The 22,344-nt window shown below is 41.6% G+C and overlaps 1 protein-coding gene across 4 annotated transcripts in view; it reads right to left on the bottom strand.

Annotated features, from left to right (window-relative positions):
* Positions 1-22,344, bottom strand: part of JADE3 (jade family PHD finger 3) — a 67,359-nt gene that overhangs the window by 28,858 nt on the left and 16,157 nt on the right. For 2 of the 4 annotated variants that reach the window (XM_029999060.2, XM_029999062.1), the window contains exons 2-4: positions 19,882-19,934; positions 4,663-4,722; positions 3,470-3,552 (exon numbers count right to left, since the gene is read on the bottom strand). In XM_029999060.2, coding sequence (XP_029854920.1) covers positions 3,470-3,552; positions 4,663-4,711 — 132 coding nt within the window. In that variant the 5' untranslated portion in view covers positions 4,712-4,722; positions 19,882-19,934. Of the gene's footprint in view, positions 1-3,469; positions 3,553-4,662; positions 4,723-16,113; positions 16,327-19,881; positions 19,935-22,344 lie in introns of those variants that run through there. The other 2 variants (XM_029999059.2, XM_029999063.1) reach the window with 2 other exon arrangements.

Below are 22,344 nucleotides of genomic sequence, written 5' to 3'. Positions count from 1 at the left end.
GGAAAAGAAACGGTCAGTCATTCAGGACGGTCCAGCTAATAGTTTTCCCTGCAAAAATGATTCCAACTACTCTGCCATCATTTTCTGCTGCAGCTTCCACAGAGACAGGAAACTGCAAAGCACAGACTTCATGCTGAGCCAGACATCCAAATGCCTCCTGCCCTGCTACTCCCACACAGCCTACTGCTTAGGCCCGTGAGCCCCTCCTGTCTACATTTAAATCTGTGAGGGGCAACACCACAAATGGCATGTGGCCAACATCATCATAAAGGTCTGAAAAACTGTTAGGACCTATACAACTAGTATGCCTGTAACCTTAACACAATTCATTTATTCAAAGTAAATGCTAAAGTTAACCAGATCGCAGAATTTTTAAGTCACCATTTCAGTAGTTTGTGATAGACTGTAATCTGGAAGGGGAGCACCAAGAAAGAGTCACAGTCTTGCCTTTGAAATTACATAGAGAAACACCATGGTCTGAAGAAGCATCTTTACAGGCTTGCCTTGTTCTCACCTTCTTCTCCACGGAGGAGAATGGAGTAAGCGGACCCCAGGTCTGACCCAGTAACATCCCTTCTGCATTGATGTAAACCTCTGGGGTAAGTCAGACTCTGGGAACGGGCTTTGACATTTGCACTCTAACACTGCACCCCTTTGCCCTGGAGTTAACACCAGACAACCTCGCTCCGCTGAGGCCATCCCCGCACCCGCCTCGATTTTGAAGCGGCTGGGAGGCAATTCAAGGCAAAGCAGTCCTCAGCTGCAGACACTGGTCATTTTTTATAGGCGACCACAGAGGACTATGGCACATACAGACAAGTCCCGTGAAGCAGCTGACAGATACTAACTTGCTTGTTGGTCACAATACCAAAACCAAGCTTTTATTTGGAGAGAGAATCCAGCTACTTGGGTTGTGCTAGAGACGGTTGAGGAAGTGGAAAAAAGCCGATGTATTTACATGCAATTTAATTGAGAAAGCCAGGCTTCCTGGCATGGAAGAAAAATTAATGTATGAAGACCACGAGCAAAAATATTCCCAAACAGCTATTTATAGATTTGACCTTTTAGATTTTCTGCATCAGTAACTCAAGAAACAGCCTGCTGCCTGGCAAGCAGAGGTGAATGAAAGGAGAGCAATGCCAACTTGTTAAAGAGAGCCCTTGCTAAAAGGATGCTGTCAGCCTGAAATTTTAAATTTCCATCTAAGAGATATTAGACAACTATTACTACAAAAGCTTGTGGAATTACAACACGATTTTTGGAAGGGTGTGTGGTGGGGTCTCTTTCTAGTCTTTGCTTTACAACCTTGTCACCACTTGGTGCATAAATAATCCATTTCAATGCTCTGCTGACAACAACATTTCATGTAATACACTCTCCAGCATATGCTTTTCAAGGGTTTGGAAGGAGTGCTTGCTTCTAGCAGAAGGAAAGGAAAAACTGGAAGGACAGCCAAGAGTCTTATGTGCAAGCAGTAGAGATTATTACTGTCACCTTCCCTTCCATCCCCTTTCCTTTTCCTAGAGGAATTTTTTTTTTTTTTTTTTTGGAGGGTTCTTTTAAATATTGTACTTGGGACACTCCTCTAGAAGAGGACATATTCTAAGGCTTGAGATTTCTTTTTTTTTTTTTCTTCTTTTTTTCTAGGAGGGGGATCTTAAATGAAAGATGACAAAAAGATGCCAGTATTACTGGAAGGATGATGTTATGAAATACACTTTTGTAATTCCAAGAGTATATTCCAGATTTTGTTCTTCAAAGTTTCGTATTTTTAAGCACTAAAGGGCTCAAGATTTTCCCTTTGAACAGATAGAAGCAGTGAAGATCTCAAGAGAAGGAACTGAAAATACTGCTCATTTTAATTCCTAGAAGTTATGTAAACAGAACACTTGTATGCTGTATACATGGACAACATCTTCATTATTGTTTATAATGTACATATGCACATAAAGACAGCATGGAGCAAAGGCAAAGACAACTGTAATAGGACAATCCCCTAAGAGGAAGAGATACAAGAAGAAACGTGGATGGCTGGGCAGAAAGAAAGGACTGGTAAGGGACAAGCACTGAAGTGTATTTGAAACAGCAACAAGTCTGGCAGTGTATGTGTTTCAGTTCCCATTTGCCCAGCTTGGCCAGTAACAAAGCTACTGCCTAGGCAAACATCAGCAACAATTACAAGACCTCAGTAGCCATAAGCTGTTTTAAGATTAAAATCTTACAGAACTGTAATCTTCAGACCAACATTTTAATGGTAAAAAGCATAGTAGGCTTTTCTTAACCTTGGTGGTTGTAAATAAAACATTATGTAGCTAGTTCTGGCCCATTTTGCTTTTATTGAAACATTCATACAAGATTTTCTTTTAGAAATGAAGCAGTGAGTTTTCTCCAATTAACTTGTGATAAAAAATTAAGCTTCCAAAGGACGGACATGTTCTGTAACATTTACCTTGTTCTTACCAAACCAAACTTATCTAGTTAGCAGCATTTAGAAAAGAAGCATGAAGTATGTTTGCTGAATAGCTTTTGCTGTATGAGCACAATCTATGTAGTTTACACAACCTATCACAGTAGTATCTAAGCAGGTGAAAAGCTGCTGATATATTATACAAAATTTCTTCTGGGACATTGCTTCTCTAGAATTTAAAGCTGAGAGTTAAGTGGGTTTTATCAGTCTTTTTTTCAGTAAACTCTGGCATCAACAGTCATACCAGCATGTTGAAAGACTCATTTGGACGGAATGTGATAGCAAGTAAGGGGAATTAGCCACAAGAAACATTTCTCCCATTTGCAGTTATTATCTAACTTCAGCCCTTAAGAAAGCAAGCATCAAATCTGGAGAAGGCAGCCAACAAATCCTCCCCAAAATCACCTACCAGTGGAATGGCTGATAGGATGGATTTGAGCACTGGATTGTACATAAAAGCCAATTTATTCAATTGGTCAATACAGACCCAGTGACAGTGGTGATAGGTGTTGAGGTCTTAAACAGGTGGGGATGGCAGAGTAAAAAAGCTTTGTTGAAGGTAAAAGCCAAGAGTGAGAAAGTGGTAGAAGATGAGTAAGCAGTATTCATACATATCCTGTTCACTTAAGTGTCCCACTGTTTTATCCTAAAGCAGAAAGAATGTATCCTTCCCACACATACACATGAACCACTTCTTTCTGTGGCATGCTCTTGGATTGTAAGACCATCCCAGCTTTTTCAGTTTCAAAATGAGACAAAATTTCAGGGGAAGAACGAACTACATGTTACTGTCTGCAAATGCCATAAGTCATTTTGGGACATCAAACACCAGAGCTCCTATAATAGTCACGCAGTGGGGAAAACAGAGTTTCACGGAGAATTTGACAGGTGACAAAAGGACTCACTGGCACTAGTTCAAAGCTCACAATTTCAAGGCTTAGAAACATGAAAAACTACATGACAAAAAACTACCAGCGACCAATCTTTAACCTTGGTTCTTACCTCAGCAGGTTTCTTTTGTTCATTTGCTGGTGTTTTTGACTTGCTCCTGTATTTAGAACAAGAAGAAAAGGAAGTGGAAGGACCTGTTAAAAAAAAAAGGAAAAAGAAAAGAGGACCATTATGGCTCGTTTCAATTCATTTAATTTTTCAGCATAACACAAGGCACTCCAATCTCTTGAATTATCATAATTTTTTCACAAGATGTGGGCAAAAAACTCTTTGGCAGTCTGTAGGCTTGATTACAGCTCCTCCTGTTCCACTCTTTGTAAAACCACAGCACATTGAGTTTATGGGTACATTCCACTCTGCCCAATACAAGCATGAGTAAACAGAAACAAGCAGGCAGACCACTTTACTTCATTTCCTTTCTAACAAAGTGGAAGGAGGAGTAAAACCAAGGACAGAGTTTGCAAGTGCTAAAATACCCAAAAAAGCAGTGATACTAAAGCATGCTGGTGAGAGATGCAAAAAATTGTAGTGTGATGTCTAGACATTTCCGGGCAAAATGTTACTTCAGTATAGGATACACTGATGACTGGCAACGAAAATAACAATGTATCACTATGTATAGAGTTATTAGGCACAGGTTTATAAGAAACAAACAAACCCCTTCCATATAATGGGAAGATGCAAGCTCAGGCAGATCTGTGCCAAGGAACATTTAAAATATAACTTTACTAAATTGTATAACAGACCAAGGTGGAACAGATCAAGAACCAGTATAAGATAACATAACAATCAATACACTTGTTATAGCTCTATCTTATATATAACTCTTAACATATCAATGCTCAAAAAGCTTGCCACCTCCAGCAATTTTAAAAGTCGAGGCTCTGCACAACAAGAGACAACAGGAATTAAAAAAAAAAAAAAAAAAGCAGCAAAACAGGAATGTGGACAGTAAAATTTCCCTTGAATTACAGATTTCTTTTTCCCAGCTCTGAAAGGGAAAGACATATAAGTTGCTCTTCAAATTCTAAGTAGACTCAAAACTCCCCCCAGGTTTACAGGATCCTTCACCTCATTTTCCTCCCGTAACAGGATTCAGAACACCAAAGACCACAGAACGCAAGAAGAAATCAAGCAAGAAACATTTTTTTTAATTATAAGAGGTGAAACGGTTTGCCCTCAAACCACAGAAGGAAACCACAAGGGGGTGATAGACCAAAGAAAAACTAGTAGGTATTACTTACTCTCATTGTCTGAACTGTCACTGGTGCTTAGATGCCTGTGGCGTTTCATCCTGACGCATCCTAAAGAGAAAAAAAAAAGTTGATGGCAACCATTCTACCAGAAAATCACTGGCTGCTGGCTGATGCCAAGCTCTTTGCACTAAAGGCAAAGCTCCTCTGAAGAGCTTTCAGGCACGGAAATAATCCCAGTTCAGCCACTACATTTTATTTCTGCAAGCAACTGTTAGACCACAGTATTATTTGTGAAACTGAGCACCCTCAAAACCAGCATCCCTCTGCTGGGCAGAGCTTGCTTTAAATTTTGCAGAAAGGAGTGCAACCCGCCAGCTTATTCCCGGCAGGGCGTGAGCGGTGCTCTGCTCTCGGAGGAGACTCAATGTCCCATCTGTTCAGCCAGAGGAAGAGTTGCCATGGTGGCAGTCGCTAGCTGAGAGACGGGTGGAGGCCAGGAAATAAGGTGGATGCACAGCAAGGCAAGGATTTAGAAGTATAACTCACTTTAAAAAAAGCAAAAAAACCCCAAAGGCATCCATGCAAAACAAAAGGCAGGTTTTAAATAGGGACAATCACAGAAAATGGTGACTGATGCCATTTAATTTAAACCATCTGATCACCACTTCGTACACAAGAAATGTGGTTTTCAGAAGTTTGAGATGTGATCAAGGGTATCACTGAGAAATACTTCTGTGGCACTGCACCAGTTCCATTTAAAAAAAAAAAAAGCAGCATTGAGCTTTTTTAAATTGATTTTTTAACATGTAACACATACAGAGAATGGGAAGAAGAAAATTCTGCACCACTACTTAATAAAAGAAAGAGCAAAAAAGTGATCAGCTGTATCTCTAAACAAGTGCCCACAGAAATCCATATACATTTTTATAAATACTGCCATTCTATAATATTCAGTGTTACTTTTGCTAACTAAGAACGAATAACCCCAATAACCGTTTACAATTAATAAATGAAAATCACCTCTATCTTTCTAATGGGTTGAATGAGCAAATCATTAGAGAAAAGTAAAAAAATGATTCTGCAAAAATAGATGACAACTCTTTTTTTTTTTTTTTTTTAAGCAGAAGATAGGCACAAGTAGGTTACAGACAGCTGAACCTGAAATGCCTGCAGTATTAGAAGTGCCAGCCTGGCCACACCTGAAATGTAAGCAGCTTCATTTCTTAAACAAAACCACATGCTGTTAAAAAAAAGCAACACAGCTGAATAGACCATTTGATAAACCCTCCACATTAGTTACTGTACAAGAGGTCTTGAGCTTATCCAAAGACCATAGGATAAACAAGATTTCCAGATAAGAGAAGCCTGCCCAAAGGCTTTGAAGAGATTGCAATTGAATTGTTTGCAGCACAAGTGTTTAATTTAGTGGAAATTTTCAGCAGCCTTTATATTTAAGAGAGTGAGTTTACTGAATCTAAATGCAATGATCACTCAAAGTTTAAAACTATCCTTTTGACTTATCTGTTATAAAAAGACATTGACCACACTCCTGCAAGTTGAAAAAGGAAGCGATGCCTGCAGTTTTCAAGCAGGTAGACAAAGAACTTCTGAGTCAGATATTTAACCTGGGGGGAGGACAGATGGACACAGTGGTCAACAGGATGGGACATCAAAAGGTGTCATTTGTATCACTTAAGCAAGCTATAAACTCCCATTACATAACAATTAATTTCACATTAATTCACCTTCTCACAGCTCAAGCAAACTTGAGGAGGCAAGGCAGCCACACAGTATACAAAGACCAATGTCCAACAGAAAAGCAAAATCAAAAACAAAATACCCAAAACACTGCAGGACTTCACTTCCAGCTAGCAATATAAGGTGGCTTGTGCAGGCACCACTTAGATGAAGAAACTTCTACGAATCTCTTAGGCAAAAGCTGTTTGACAGGTAGAAGACACTGGGGCCAAAGGGCTTGTCTTTGTGCATGTTTTGGGGGCACCAGGCTTGAAATTAACTGCTGGGTAGTGGGGGGAGGACTAGAAGACTACTTTCACCTTGCCAACTCATGAAGTTTAAAGGCATTGACTTTAATGAAGAGCAAATAAAACAGTACTACCTATTTTGAGAGCCTGTACTCCAGCAGCCAAACCCAGCACCCCGGAGCATACAACCCTCCCTAAAAAGCAGCAGGTTCTGCCTGTGGCAACACCTTCTCTGCCTGGCAGTCTTCAATTCCAAACAGGCCTGGCTTACAGACCATCAGGCACGTTACAAGAACTTGGGAGACGATGAAAAGACGCATCTAGGTGTGCTGACCAGTATTCCTCGCTTCCATTTCTTAGCAAAAAATGCAAGTGCCTGCTGCTTGCTTTTTTTATGTTCAGATGAATTTTTGAGCAGTTGTTAAAAGGTGCTGAAAGCTTATGGCAGGCAATTCTCATCTCTTATAGTCTATATAAACATGCAGCAATAAAAACCTTTTCACTCCGTACTAAAGACAGCTATCTGCAGTGCACAACGTGAACATTCAATTAATGTAGGGTCAAACACTAGGTTGAGACAGACAACTGCAGGAGGGAACACCCAGGAAGCCTAGACTTCTGCTTGGGCAACTGGGAAAGCAGAGAGGAGATGGCTACTTCAAAAGACAGCTTACACAGAAACAGCAAGTGTAACAAGAACTTCCACACGGAAAGCACACCCCTGCCAACAACTGCATAGGAGAAAAAAACCCCAACAAACTGAAACTAAAAAAAAAAAAAAAAAAAAAAAAAAAAAAAAAAAAAAAAAAAATTTAAATAGTTGTATTTAAGAAGTGAATTTGTAGCAGCTCAGGCAAGAGATTTACACCTCCATCATAGTAGACAAACAGAAAAAGCAGTCACTCAGGGTAAAAGCCCTGAATAGTAACAACACTGGATTCCTGCCTGATTTTTTTGCAGCAATATTAACCACAACAGTGAATAAGAGCCCATAAAGCTACAACAAATCACAGGTGTGCTGCGCTAAGACACATTACTGAAGTGACCAACATGCTACAAGTTCACTGTATGCCCCCACATGATGCAGAAGTAACAGCCTCAGCACCATTCAACAGGACCACCTCTGCAGGGGGCTTCACTTTTGTTTTTAATACGGGACTCCTTTACTGTACCCTTGCATACACTAGGACTGCCACAAAACTTACAGTTCACTTCCACCCCAAAGCAGGACGGCTCATCAGAAAGGCTCACTAATGACATTTCCGCTCCCTAGCCATTACAGAGGGATCCCAAAGTAACACTCGTTTCCTGGTAAAACTCCCATCTCACTCCTTCACCTGCCTTTGCAGAATGTGGAAGAATCAGTGGCTGTTCAGTTCAGAAAGACAGGAGATGCAAAGTCAGACCCCACAACATGGAAACCAATGTCAACCTTTCCCAGCTTCAGTCTAATTCCCCCCAAAGCAGTCTGGCACCCTCCAGTTTGTCCCTCAGCTTCAGACAATAACTGCTAGCCAAGTGACACAATCCAGAGCAAGGCTGCAAGCAACCCTGTGCCTCAATTCCTGCTTCTTCCATCACATTTATGTTTTATCACTTGCAAAGCACTGTGAAGAAGTTAAAATAAAATATATACACACACATATATCCCTAAAAGGGCTAAATGTAGAAAGAATGGGCAATCCGTGCACATCAAAAACACAAACGAAATAAGCAGAACCAAAAACGCCACAGAAATGGGTACAATCTCTTATATAACCTAGTTTTGCCCCTTTTCTAACTTCACCTCTGAAAACTACGGGGACAACGAAGCCTAGAATAAAGGAGCACAATTAATTTTTTTCAAGGTGTGCATCAAGACCTACTGAGAAGGTGAGAAATAAATTCATGAGATTGCCAGTGCCCTTCTCCTACCTCAGAGTATCAGTATAATGAATGGCACGTGGCAAGACCAAAAGAGAATCAAGTAAATAGTATTATTTTTACACACAAAATGAAAAATTCAGTAATTTTTTATAATAGATAAGAAATACTTTTTTCCACAGACTTGTTCAAAAAGAAATTTAGAAAACAGTCTCAAATAGATGCTACTTAGAAAGAAAAAAAGAGGTAAGAAAAGATGAGCCGTCATTAGGAGCATGATGGAAACGCCATACAGTGAGCAGCTAAAACCATCAGCCTCCTTCCACTCCCTTTATCTTCATCCAGGCGCTTTGCAAATGTGCACGTTGAACTTTGTTTGAATTTTGATAACTTAGTTTTAACAGTTTAGAAAAGTTTAAACTTTCTAGCAGTCCCAATGTACAAGCTAAGAAAAACAAGGAGTGTAAAGCAACTTACAGTGAAGTGTTGTTGCAGAGTGAAAGAAGAAAGTGGCTCCGCCCCCCCAAAAAGCCCCAAGAAAACCCTGATTTCCCAGTCACTGAGTAACGATTCTCACTCCCTTAAAAGGTAAGTAGGGGTGCTTTGGCTGTGGATTCAAAATCTGCTCAAGCCTTATGGTCAAGCACAGATTACCTTAAAAATGATCATTAAAAATAAGAACATAACATCCCTTGATCTGAAGCAGGTTTTGCCCCCCCCCCCCCCCCAATCCACAGAAGGACTAACAGCTGATCAATCAGTTGTATGACAACATATCTAAATTCCAAAGATGCTCACCGTCAGGGATCTTTTAAATGAAAATTAAAATACAGGAGTGACATCAAGAAATCACCATGTCAGAAGCAAAAACATACTCAACTCTCCAGGCAATTATTGCAATGGAACATTTTCTGGCATCATTTTTAGTGTCAATTACCAGAGCAGTTCCTAAACTTCAAGCATATTGCACACCTGTCACACTTCTGACTTGTCAGGCCATGGCTGCGTGCATATCCCTATCTGCTCACAACAGCTTAAGACAAAAAACACAACTTAAAAAAAAGAGAAATCGGCCTCACTCCCTGCCATCACCTAAACACCCGAAAGCAGGTCAAGATGCCCTGAACCCTTCTGGTGTTCAACCAAAAATAACCCCAGGAAATGCACTCTCCTCAACCCCTGGCAGCAACGTCAGGCTGACAGCATTTCCCCAGCTTCCCGATCGCTGCTGCCCATATTGGGAATTTTGCCCTGGAGCCAAAACCAATGCTGGATCCAGCACATCACTGCGCTTTCAATGAAAGACAGGAAAATGCCACCCTGCAGTCACCTGGCTGAAATTAAACATGGATTCCCCAGCTATGAGTAATCAACATATCAGCCAGCATGTGCAAGAATCTGACTGAAAGGATAACACTGGTATTTCCAAAAATCTAGGGGACATGTTTTGTAATTAATGATATCTAAATTATGTTTGCTCCTTTTTGCTTATTCACAAATATCTGCACTGCTGAAGAGAACAAGAAACAGCCATTTGCCTCTACCACCATTCTCTCCTCTCCCCGAGGAAAAAAAAATCAATGTGGCACTGACTTACGGCACTTCCCATTTCTGAAAAGCTAGTTACCGTGCATTACTCAAAAAAATCAGTCAAGCAGCATATGTAAACAGCAGACGGTTAACAAAATTTCAGAGCCTTATTCAAAGCAAAAACCCATTTCAAATACCTGCAGATAAAACAGCAATAAACATTTTTCCCTTTTCAGTTTGTGTCAGAGTAAACAAATAAATTTAACAAATAAACTATTAAGTTTATCCTCTTGTTCTGACACATTCCTCAGCATAGTTCATCACTAACAGAGTTAGCAGAAAGAAGGATAAGGTATCTCAGAGTCTGAATTCGCACAGCATATTAGGCAAGACATCAGTGACAAGCGTACAAAATGAATCCTTAAATCCAGCCAAGATTTCTGAACAAAACAGTATCTCCAAGGAGTAGCAGTCCTTCCTTCCTGGCTTCAGTTTGTTGCAGAGAAAGGTTAAACATATCCACACGCTCCTTAGTACCTGTTAAGACCTATACAGAAGGAAAAGGCAACCAAGAAATTCAAGGAACTGTAACACAAACATATCCTAGACCTGTGAAATTTTATTTCTTCACATTTTAAAATAGACTGACAAAAATGGAATTGGCCACAGCACTAAGGAAACTTTCAAGTGGGACAAAAAATAACCTACTTTCTTTATCTTATTAAAAAGAAAAACAGCAGCTATGTATGAAAACCAAATGACAAGCTACATGCAAATCTTAGATTAAAATTCTGTACTTACGTTTTTACAATATGGCTTGTCTACAAAAAAAAAAAAAAAAAAAAAAAAAGCAGAGGCAGTAGGTAGAAATTTCCAAGTCTCCAAAATGTGGTTTATGTAACTGTTAAATTTAGATTAGGAAGCAAATTATCTTGAAAGGTCTCCAGGAAATGTAGTACAGTAAAACCATTTAAATAGGTCAAATTTCACAGTGAACTGCCAGGGAAATTACGAAATATGAGTAGAGTTAATACAACCTTTCAAATAACTAGAGGAAGAGAGATCACTTGTGTTTGGGTTTTTTATTATTATTTTTAATATCCTATCCAATCTCACAAAAAGGCTATATAAACTGGAAAAAACACCCACATGAAACTTGGGTTAGCAATATTTGCTGCACTGAAAAGGTTTGAAAGGTTAAACAATTCACAGAAAAGGAAGTTCAGCAAAAAAAGTAACATTGCTTCTTTATTTCACTCTAACCAGAAAAATTTAAAAAATTAATAATATACCCCTACACTGCTTAAGAACCCCATAACAGAGTGACCACATCTATCCTACCCTCCCCTCCCCCCCCAAAATAAAATCTTGAATTATTCTCTGAAGGCTGTACTGGGCCTACCACAAAATAAAACTTTCCTTGCTACTATTTCATACTAAAGTCTTGGTTAACATAATAACCTGTAATTCAGCAAAGGAGGAATGCGCCAAGTTTTAGAAGTGGCACTACCAGCAACAGCCAATTCCTTTGTCATTAGGTAAATAAATAATTTTAGTAGGCAAGGAACTGCATGTTACCGAAATCTGGCTAATAACATGGGCCTGTATGAAGTGCAATAGCAACTAGACGTATATGTTACCTCACCTATATAAGGCAAATTTGGCAGCTGCCACAAAGATACCATGGGTTTCAAAATGGGGGGGGCACGACAATGACCAGAAAGTCCAAAACATCATCTTCCAGCATGACTTATCCCCTGAAATAGTTAAATTCTGGACTGAAATCAGCTGATAGACCATAAAACTAGGATGAAGATACCCCAAACATAATCCCCCGCCCCCCGCATTCATTTGTGGATTATGGGCCAAAAGGGAACCCTGACATCATTTCATGTGCCCTTCTACAACGATGATTCATCACTCGGTCTAGTGCAAAGCACTTAATGCCCATCATTTTGCACTGTGAGCATAAAAAGAGGGTAAGTGATGCTACTTCACATTTATAACATGCTTTGACAATTCAATAAAATACAGCACACCCCAAGTACAACCGCCTTTCCTACCTTGAAAACAGAAATGCAGCTTTTAATTTCTGGTGCTGCATCGGTGCGTCGACCCACCGCGAGGGCAGAGCGGGAAGATTTCCACCAGAGGCCTTCAGCTAAATCACCTCACGCCAAGCAGCTTGTTAAAAATCAGAAATCCTTCTCAGAAGAGCAGGTCACCAGTAACACAGCAGTGCCACCATTACCTCAACAGAAACTCTCCGAGTGGCTGGAAAGAAATTAAATTGCGCTCTTTTCCCTGTGCTTCCTCGACACCCGGCAGTGACCGAGCAGCCTTATTTTCGTCTTTGAAGCAAGCTGCACGTGCTGGCCTGTACAGAGAGCAGACAGGTGGGCCAGGCTGACAGGAAATATTCCTGCCCATTAAACACTGCAGCTTTAGCAGTGGCATCCTGAAGACGATACCGATCTAGGCAGAATCAATTTAAAAAAATAAACACCACCAGACCGTCATTGATTCCAGCAAATACACCAATGCGTATGTGGTTCTGCCCCTGCCTGTTTTAGTCCTCATAATTACTTTCCGCTCCTGAACACAACACTTTTACACCAGCTGTTTACTAACAGAACGAGTGTTTTCCTAAAACAGCAGTAGAGGTTCAGACGCACACAAAAAATTATTTCCTTCAAAATACCATATTGAGTTTGAGCGAAAGCCTGCTTTTAAAACAAAAAAGAAGGAAAAAAGCGCCTCCTGAACAGCGCAACCAGCCCGGCACTGCCTGGCATCGCCACGCTCGCGCGCCTGAGGCGGGCCTGTCCGGCTGCGGCCCGGTGAACGCTCCTTGCCCACCTCCCGGCATCGCTCCCGGTCAGGGCAACGCTGAACCAGAGGCACGGCCCTCGGGAGAGGGAACTGCCGCCCTCAGCGGGGTACGGTGCTCTCGCTCGGGATCGCTGCCTGCGCACGGCTGAGGGGGCACGACACCCCGCCGGCGCTCCCCTTCTGCCCGCGCCAGCCGGGCCGCCCTCCCCCGGGGGAGCGACAAAGCCCCCAGCGCGACGAAACGAGGAACGAGTTCCCAGCAGGAAAGTCACAGCGGCGTTTAAACACGCGGGCGGCCCGTGGAGCACCACCATCTTGGCCGCCACGCTGCAGGTCAATGCTGGAGGTCGAGGTGGCTGGCAGGGCAGGCAGGCCCACGGGGCAGGGAGGAGCGCCACGTCGCCCGAGGGAAGCCATCACAGCTCTCGCTTCCTCAAACCACCTCTTGTCAGGCTGTTGGAAACTCCGCAGCAGCTAACTGATTCCTGAAGGAAATCCCCAGGAGGCAGGGGCTAGCTCGCATACAGCCCTCTAACCACACACGTGCCCCAAGCGTCACGGAAAAGCACCTACCCCGGCTATGTGTGCGCGGGGAGTTCTTCCACTCTGAAGAGCCCTCGGCAGGTAAGACGCAGTTACTGATAGTCTGTTGTCTGTTTTACAGGGCTCCCTCAGAAGCCAGCTCGTACCTGACATTAACACTGAGGCATCTAATAACCAAGGGGCAAAAGAAAAAAGAAAACCCCACAAGCCCATGTGTACTTACTCAACAAAGACGAACCTAAGGACAATGTCCGCTTGGATGAAAGACTGATGCGGACGTACTCCTACTAAAAATGGACGAGTCTCAGGTCATCGCACCCAGTGCTAAGCTGGGTAAACAAGGAGCTGGCTGCCCAGGAGCTCCCCCAGGGGATTCGACACCCGAAGACGGCCACGTGCACTGTATCTGCAAGGAGACTGCAGTCACGGGCGTGCCAAGCGCCAGCGAGAAACAGGAGCAGCACGCACACGCTTCGCCAATATGACTGAGCAGAAAAACCTCAGAGAGCGTTTAGCCGGGCTTTCTATTTTAGGAACCGGTATGATTCACGTTACCTTGGCTCTAAGTGTTTTGCAGCCTTTACTGTATCTACCCTCACGATAAGCTCATGTTAAGCAAGCACTGAAAGCCCTGACATTTCAGAGCTGTGGCGCAGAGCAGCCATACATCACGCAGGGAGCCTCCGGCAAAGCAGGCAGCTGCATCCAGGTCTCCCAAGCGTATATCCCGCGATCCTGCTACTCGCTGCCCTTCCTGCTGATGCACACGCAGAGGCAAACAGAAGAAAAATCCCTGTGATGCACTAAGTCACTAAGTACTGTCCTGCTGTTGTACAGCAATGAAATTGCACCGCAGTGGGGTGGGGTGTGGGGACGGCGGGACAGAGAATAAAAAAAACCCACCAAACAGAGAAGCATCACCACTTAACTGAAAATTAGGCAATAACCAGTATTACACTAGTTCAAGTGAAGCTGCCACTTAGCCCTACCCACCTGATGCTGGCAGCAGTTGCCCACTCGTACCTGTTTCTCTGCTCTCCAGCTGCACTAACGCATGCTTTCATGACAAAACACAGGTAAGGAACTAGTATCACAGCTAGGAATACAGGCAGGAAATATTATCAAAGAAGGAAGGATCTAGAAATGTATGCACTATTTGGGATCAAGAAAAACAACTTTTCTATTAACAGCATAGGCAAGAGTTCTCATATCCTGCAAGATACTTTCTTAAAATAATCAGTTAATTTTTTGGTACTTGCTAATAAATAAATTAAAGTAGGTTTCACTGTTCTTGTTTTGTTTTTCCTAAATCTCAAATAATAAAATAATCAACAACAGCAGCCTGCATTAAATATTTTATCTGTTTTGACTCATTTATTTCTTGCTTATAATGCTTTGAAGAGGCTAACCACTTTGCTGCAAAGTTTTGCATCACTAACAAAACCTGAAGGATTGCAAAATGCAGAAAACATCAAGTTGTGTCTTTACGTTCTACTCAAAGGTTAAGAGAAAGCAAGAACACAAATATTTTCCTATAGGAAACATAAGTCAATAATTTCTTTTCTCATCTGACAAGAAAAGGTTTTCATTTACAAGTTGAAAATAAACCATCTGCATGCTAAAGTTTACCTCAAGTAAAAAAAGGGCACCGAGGTGATCATCGGACAGGAACAATTAAAGGGAATGTATTGTTAGAGCCAGGACTCAAAATAATATTTGGAATATTCCAAATCATTGGTTGAATACTGACATCCTACTGTATTTTCTAGCATCTCACATGACACATTTATATGTGGTTGTACTATTATTTTAGTTCTCTATATCAAAACATCAAAACATGAGCAAAAATTTACTAGAAGATCTGTTAAAGCACTTCTTTTTAGTTTAAAAAACTTTTCAAAAAGCAACAAAATTTGTCCTCATAACTAATGATTTTAAATTAATTTTAATGGCCAGTCAATTAATTTAATGTTATGTGCTACAATCTGTAATATACAACACACCAAAGACGTTGAGGGGTCTTTTAGTCAGATAGATGTAAAATGGATTTATAAAAATAAAAATAAATACCATTCCAGGTTTCTATAAATCACCAAACTGAGGTGGGAGAAGACATCGTGAAAGAGATACTGTGACCAACTGATGTTTGTCCATTTTTATGTACAGAGCAGAGGCAAAAAAAAACCCTACTGGTTTTTTCTGTCATAACGCAAGGTGCAGCAATGGCATAATAAACAGCAAACTTGCCCACTGGGGCTGACGCTACCCTGCAAACGGGAACCAAAGGATGATTGTACTTGTCCAAGGTTTCTAAAATGCCACATCTTGTTTGAGAAAGCAGTCAAGAGATGCATCCTAAAGACCACATAAGGTTCAATTTCTCATCACACAGCAAAGTTGAAGCCAAAGTACTTTTATATTTTTTGAATGAGGGGACACACTGCTCAGGACTGACCATTAACACTCTAAATTCCTCCTTCCTCTTCCGCCCCGTTGACTAAATGAGATTAAAATGAGTAAGACTAGAACACCACCCTTCTACTGTTCCTAGTGGAAAGCATGCCCTACTTGAGCTGTGCTAAAGCCGAGTAAGTGGATGGAGGTAGCTTTTTTTGGCACAGGAAAAAAGGCGCCGACCCACAGGGTGGATCACAAACAACACTGGTACTTCAAGAGGTGGAGTCAGAAAGCACAGGAAAATACTATCCTTTCCATCCTATGAGGATAAGGAACTATCACAGCTAACCTTCCAAAGCTGCAGGTGTGTGAGATAATGAATCTGACTCCAAAGCAGGTCCCTTCGTCCACTCTCCACTCCTGTACTGGGAAGAATGGAAATGCCTACAAGCCATGGAAGCAGGGAGGTGTTTCACCACATCTTTATTCATAAGTAAGAGCCCACAATATGCTGCAGCTGCTGCACCCGAATCCCATGATGTCAAGAGCAGTAATAAAATCTCTGCTGAGAAACAGGGAGAGAAAAGGAGAGGTTACCACAAAAAATGCAACTATAAAATAGAACAAAACAAACAAAAACACCTTTACAGCAGAGTCACTCTTAAGACTCCATGACACAACGCAAAACCTGCACAGTCGGTATGTTTTGTACATGCAACTCCAGTTGGTCAGTGAGGTTTTTATAAACCTGTAAAGAAGTCTCCCTCTCTGCAGGCTCTTACCCTGCGCAGCTGCAGGGCACGGGGCAGGCTGCAGCTGTACAGCTTATCAGGTGCTCTGCGACTCACAGGGCACAACTGAACCTGCGCTCGGCCACGGCAGAACGAAGCCACCTGAGACTCCACTTCCACCATCCACCTCCCCAGCTCTGGAACAGCAAAAGCGACCGGTTATTCACACCGAAGCTGTGACCCCAGGAGCGGCTCAGGCACGGTCCATCCGCTCCCTCCGGTGTCCCTGCCAGGGAGGCTGAGCGCTGCTGCCTACCCCAACACCAGCTACGGCTCCCAGTTAATACACGCACAGCCGCGCCACAGCATCTGCGGGACGCTTCTGAAAGGTCTTAAGGAGATGAAAACACAACGCATTAATTGAATGCCTTTAAAAATGGGGTCCTTGGGCATTCCCAGATCAGCTGTAGCAGAAACTATTGTAAGAGGAGAACAGTGTGGAGAGCTGTGCGCTGATACAAGAGAGGCATCCTTCTGGCAAGGCCCAAGAGCAGCAGCAGTGAGCACTGATGCAAGCCTGTCTGGTTTCATTTGCTACACCCGCTGAGCCACATGGAGAAAGCTTTATGGATGAGCAACACTAGTAGATCACTCATCTGGGCTAAGAGCAAGGGAGTATCTTCTAGCTCCCCCGCCGGCACCACCGGAGAAAAGCATTTGCAGAATGTGAACCTCCAACTACAGCTGTAAGGGAAGCATGCCATGGCTTCAGGGTAAGAGATTAAACAGACTGAGACTACCCAGCTGAGAAAGGAGGATAAAGAATAGGAGAGATCTGCCATAAGTGGTAAAAAGAAGCAAACAGGATGAAGAGACTACTCACTGCTTCTCATTGCTCAGGAGAAAAGGGACACACAAAGTTATGGAACAAACTTCAAAGGAAAGTCATTAAGAGGAAAAAAAAAAAAAGTCATTTTGTACAAAATTACTTAGAGAAACTCAATGCTAGGGGATGTTGCAGAGGTTGAAAAGTAAACAGATTGAAGAGAATTAGGCAAATGGAGGACAAGGGCTATTAAACACAATATGTCATGTCAATCTGCTGGAAATCCCAAAGTCAAAATTTTACAAGAAACACAGTCTATACAAGCTTTATAATGTTTTCTTTCCCTAGGTGTCCACTGTTGACCATTATCAGAGACAGTAATTGGCCTAATTCAGTAAGGGAGCTCATCTGAAACCAGATGAGATTCTATCCCAGCCGAAACCAGGACACTTACTCATAACAATTCACCTCTGTGCGATGAATTTTATTTTATTTTATTAATATATCAGTTCCCAACCCAATATCTGTGGACTACAGATCAGATAGGTGGTCTATAGGGCCATGGTAAATACTGAAATGAGTATGTTAATCAGAATCTTGTCTCATAACGATGAGCACAACCACCAGAGATTCTGACAGTTGACATACTGTTGCCCTGAAGAGTTTGTTAATCGCTGTTCACTGTAGAGAGCTATTTTGGTCAAAATGATTAAGTAAAAGATTAGATCATTCCCCGTGTGTTAGAGTTGTTGCTTTTTTTTTTTTTTTTTTTTTTTAAGAGAAATTAAATAAACATGCTGTGCAAATATAGCTTACATGCACCTTAGGGCACTACCCATTCAGGATTTTCTTTTGGGTTCTCTTCTACTCTGCAGAGATTCAATCCCTTTAATAACTAGACTTTCAATTCCATGTCTGAAGTTTAAGAATCCACTATACTTCCATTTCCTTCCATTTTTCCAAATCTGGATAACTAGCATGGTGTTCTCATGTGAATTCTTACAGGTTTATTATCTCAAACCTTTCCAAGATACACATCTGAAGTTATTCTGTCTCCCTCCTCCCCCACAGGGAAATAACCCAAAACTTGCAGCCAGCATTGTGTTACTGCATGCTTGAATTCTGTAAGCATGTTCTGTAACTCTTAAAAACCTACTTAAACTACTTAGAAAAAAGTAAGCATGCTTAAACTTCTGCCTGTAAAGCCCAAACATGATAGTGATCCATCTCATCTGAGCCATTAATTTTCAGTCAAATCTGTCTGAGGCTGTGTCTTCTAACTGCAGCGGCAAAGCACATTGCATTGTAGCCCTGCTAACAGTACAGAATCAGGTGGGAGGAGAGACCGATGCTGGTTTTGTGTAGGAAAGAATTGCTAAGCCCTGACCCCTCGAAGACAAAGCAATGGTGCAAGAGTAGTCAAGGCCAAAGCTCTGTTTGCAGAAAAATCAATGGATTATGCACAATAGCAACTACACTCAGATGTTCAGAGCTCAGCTGGAGTCTGTAGATCTGGTCTCTAAATTCAGAGTATCTGACACTGAAAAGTAGAAAAAAAACCCTTAACCCCCCCTTTTTTTTAATCTAAACAGTCCAAGCAGAAGCAAGCTTTGAACTAGAAGTCTTGAAATTGAGATGACTGCATCCCTTCTCTTTGCCACTCCTTACGATCTTTGGTAGCCAGCCAAATGGCTCAGCTTAGCTTCACTTTCCACATCAGTCCAAAAGTTGAATAAGTAATAAAACTTGCATCAGGAGAGGGCTTTATAATCACATTAGAGACATGCAACAGAGACCAGCTACCTCGGTTCACTGGACAGCTTGAACGAGGCTTCATAATGAGGTACAGGTGTTGGCACTAATTAGGAATACCCAGCTCACTGCTGACATCAGCCCCTCAAAGCAATGACTGCACTTTAATCCTTTAAGCCACATAAAAGAAAAGCAGAGAGCGGGCGGACAAAAAAAAAAAAAAAAAAAAAAAAAAACCCAACCAAAAAAACCCTCTGAAAACGCCTCTGCAGAGGATTGAAAAATTTTTGCTTACTTAAGGGAAAAAAATGGAAGTGTCACAAAACTGCAGGAAGTTTACTGTGAAGTATCTGAGTACGTAAAAGAATCTAAACCTTGTGCACAACCAGAGTTTTTAATTTTAGGAAGGGTATCACCATGTACAGTAGGTATTCATCATAACTATTGAAATTTATATCCAGAAAAGAAGCACAGAATAAAAAGGAGTAGAAGCAGCATGTGTAAATATTGCAGTAAGATAAAATTATTCCATCTATGCCTACCAGCCTTCCAAGTATTATGGGATACATCAAGATAGATTTTAAATGAAATGATTACAAGGAGTTCTGCAGGCTGGAACCTCATTGTTAACAGCTTCTTTTATGACTTCCTCTCCTTTAAAAGACTTTATATTCCTTTAAAATCGACAAAGCTTTCATTTAAAAGGCGATATCTGAATGTTGAAGGTATATAGGTTCAATTTACACATTGTAAACACCAACACACTTTTTTTTTATTTTTTTTAAATATCAGTTCCTCCTTCACTTACATGCCAGGTCATGAGGTAGATGTTTTCGCTTCAGCTGATGACATCACAAGCTCCTAAAAAAACGAAAGGAGTGCTATTTAGGTAGTAGGAGTGACATCAGGCATTTCATGTTTGAGCTACAATTTAGTTTTGGCAAGTAAGTGAAGGGTGTATTATATTTTTATTGCAATTTTCCCAAGCAAACGATACATCCATAACATAAAGCCTTAAATTCTGTAATTCTCACTTAATATACGGAAAAATGAAACGCATCAGCTGTATGTACACATACTACAATATAAATACACAAAGTACTACAGTTAAAAGTAAATTCCTAAGAATAATCTCAAAGTCAGTTTTGCCATCCTCTTAACATGAATGGGAACAAACTTTAGTGCTACCAACAAAATGAAACTTTAATTAGTATTTTCTCTATCCTGTTTTGGGAATACAAAAAAAAAAAAAAAAAAAGATTGGTCAAGTAGCTGCACGCTTATTCAGCTGACTTAAGGGGATGATTTCTCCAAATACACTGATGCTTTCTTCCTTCTAGAGGGTCTTCTATGAACTGAGCATGCTTATAAATTCATAGGAGGGCAAATAAAAAATAAGTGTAGAGGGAAAGCTCAGTGTGGCTCCTGCCTTAATTCCTCGAGACATTCCTTCAGACCTCTCCTTGACAATCCTGGATAGCTCAGCTTCCCTGGCAGGGATTCTGCTTACTCGTCCTTTTTAATCTAGTCCTGAGCCTTAAGCAATATTAAGTATGGGAATAGAAGGAATTTTTCTCTCCACCAACTGCTCGCATTCCCTTCCTGCAGAATCATGCACATGTATGTTTTGTGTCCTATTGTAATGGACATGGCAAAAGCATTAAAGTTGTTACACCCAACAGATTAGTTGCAGCACTCCTTGGAGATGTCAGCAGTTAGACCAGGGTCTGCCCTGGCAGGCAGTCCACCCCATGCCTTCGAGTAAAAAGCTAACAAAAACAGGACCGCTATGAGCCGGGGAACAAAGTATTAGAGAGCAGAAATTCAAGTAAAAACCAAGGAACCGATAACTGCATACCCTGCCAGAAGAAAAAGAATAAAAAGGGAGAGGGGAGGGATGGCAATGTCTTTCTAACTGAAATAAGACAGTTTCTGGCCAAAGTGTCAGCACCATGCTGTAACATTTTTGCTTCTCCACCCATCTGCAGTACAAGAAAAGGATACCACCACCCATCCACTGAGGAGTGGCACAGACCCTATTACTTAAGAACTATTGTTGCTCAACTTAGGCTGCGGCATCAAAGGAAAACGTTTCCTTACAATCGCAGGGGGGGGGGGGGGGGGGTGCGGGGGGTGTTGGAGGAGAAGGAAATACACAATATATTATAGCTCCTGTATGTTGACCTTACAAAATTTTAAAGTTTTGACTATGTTAATTTTCTTTGATTTAAGGTTCGTTCTTTGCATTTTTTGGTTTGGGTTTGGGGGTGGGTTTTTTTTGTTTGGTTTTTTAGTTATGTTTGTTTTTTTTTTTTTAATTGTCCCAGTTTCCTCTTCCCATCTCCTTGACAGTCTCTGGCTAATACCCCACATTAAGCAATTAATTTTCAGCAACCCGAGAAGATCCGTAGATCAAAGCACTACCAGAGCCAAGGTTGCCGAAACATGATTCACGCTACGTGGGTCGGGTTTTTAACCAGAGATAAGCAGATACACACTGCCGCCGCCACCACACACGTGGCCTGAAGCAATCCGCAGGGCCCGTGAGCAGGAGACGAAGCGCACGGGGCACGAGCATCGATGGGAGCCTGCAGCCTCCATCCAGAGGGACCCAGCGTGCGCACAGCAGAAATACGGTGTGCCGAGCTGACACACAGCCAGTGGGGGTGACGGGGGGACTCCCTTTAAAAGCCCACTGCTGCTCTGCCGCAAAACCCCGGTACTAACGCTGCCTCTACCCGCCAGCTAAGAAATGCCAAGAGCCTCACCCACAAAACGCACTGGAGGAGGGAGGGCAAGGGAAGAGACTAAGTAAAAAAGATGAATAAATGCCTGGATCAATTTTTCAAACATGACTCTGAACAAATTTATCTTATGAGATGTTTCATTACGGGATAATTCTTTAGTGTCCCGATTGAACCCCTTTAACGTAAGTTTTCCATAGAAACACAACCAGAGCCCTGGTCATGGCAGCTCAAATGGCATCATTAAAATGCAACACAGCCTACAACTTTTAAGTGTGAACAAAACCACAGCTTTTGCCTCCCAGCTGAACCACAAAACTAATATATTTTTGAACTCTTCATTAAAAACACATTTGTTTGCTCAGTTAAATGCCAAGATGAACTCTGAAATACAAAAAGGTTCAACTAAAAATCTTTTCTTTCTCTAACCCTTACACTATACAGTCATAATCTTCAGTCCCAACTTGTTTCACAACCATGTACAAATGTACAGAATTGCATGAAAGATACAGCTGACCCCACAAAAT

The sequence above is a fragment of the Aquila chrysaetos genome, chromosome 23, assembly GCF_900496995.4.
Source record: "Aquila chrysaetos chrysaetos chromosome 23, bAquChr1.4, whole genome shotgun sequence".
Classification (NCBI taxonomy): Eukaryota; Metazoa; Chordata; class Aves; order Accipitriformes; family Accipitridae; genus Aquila; species Aquila chrysaetos.
The sequence above is the reverse complement of the archived record's forward strand: the minus strand, read 5'-3'. Positions and strand labels throughout refer to the sequence as shown.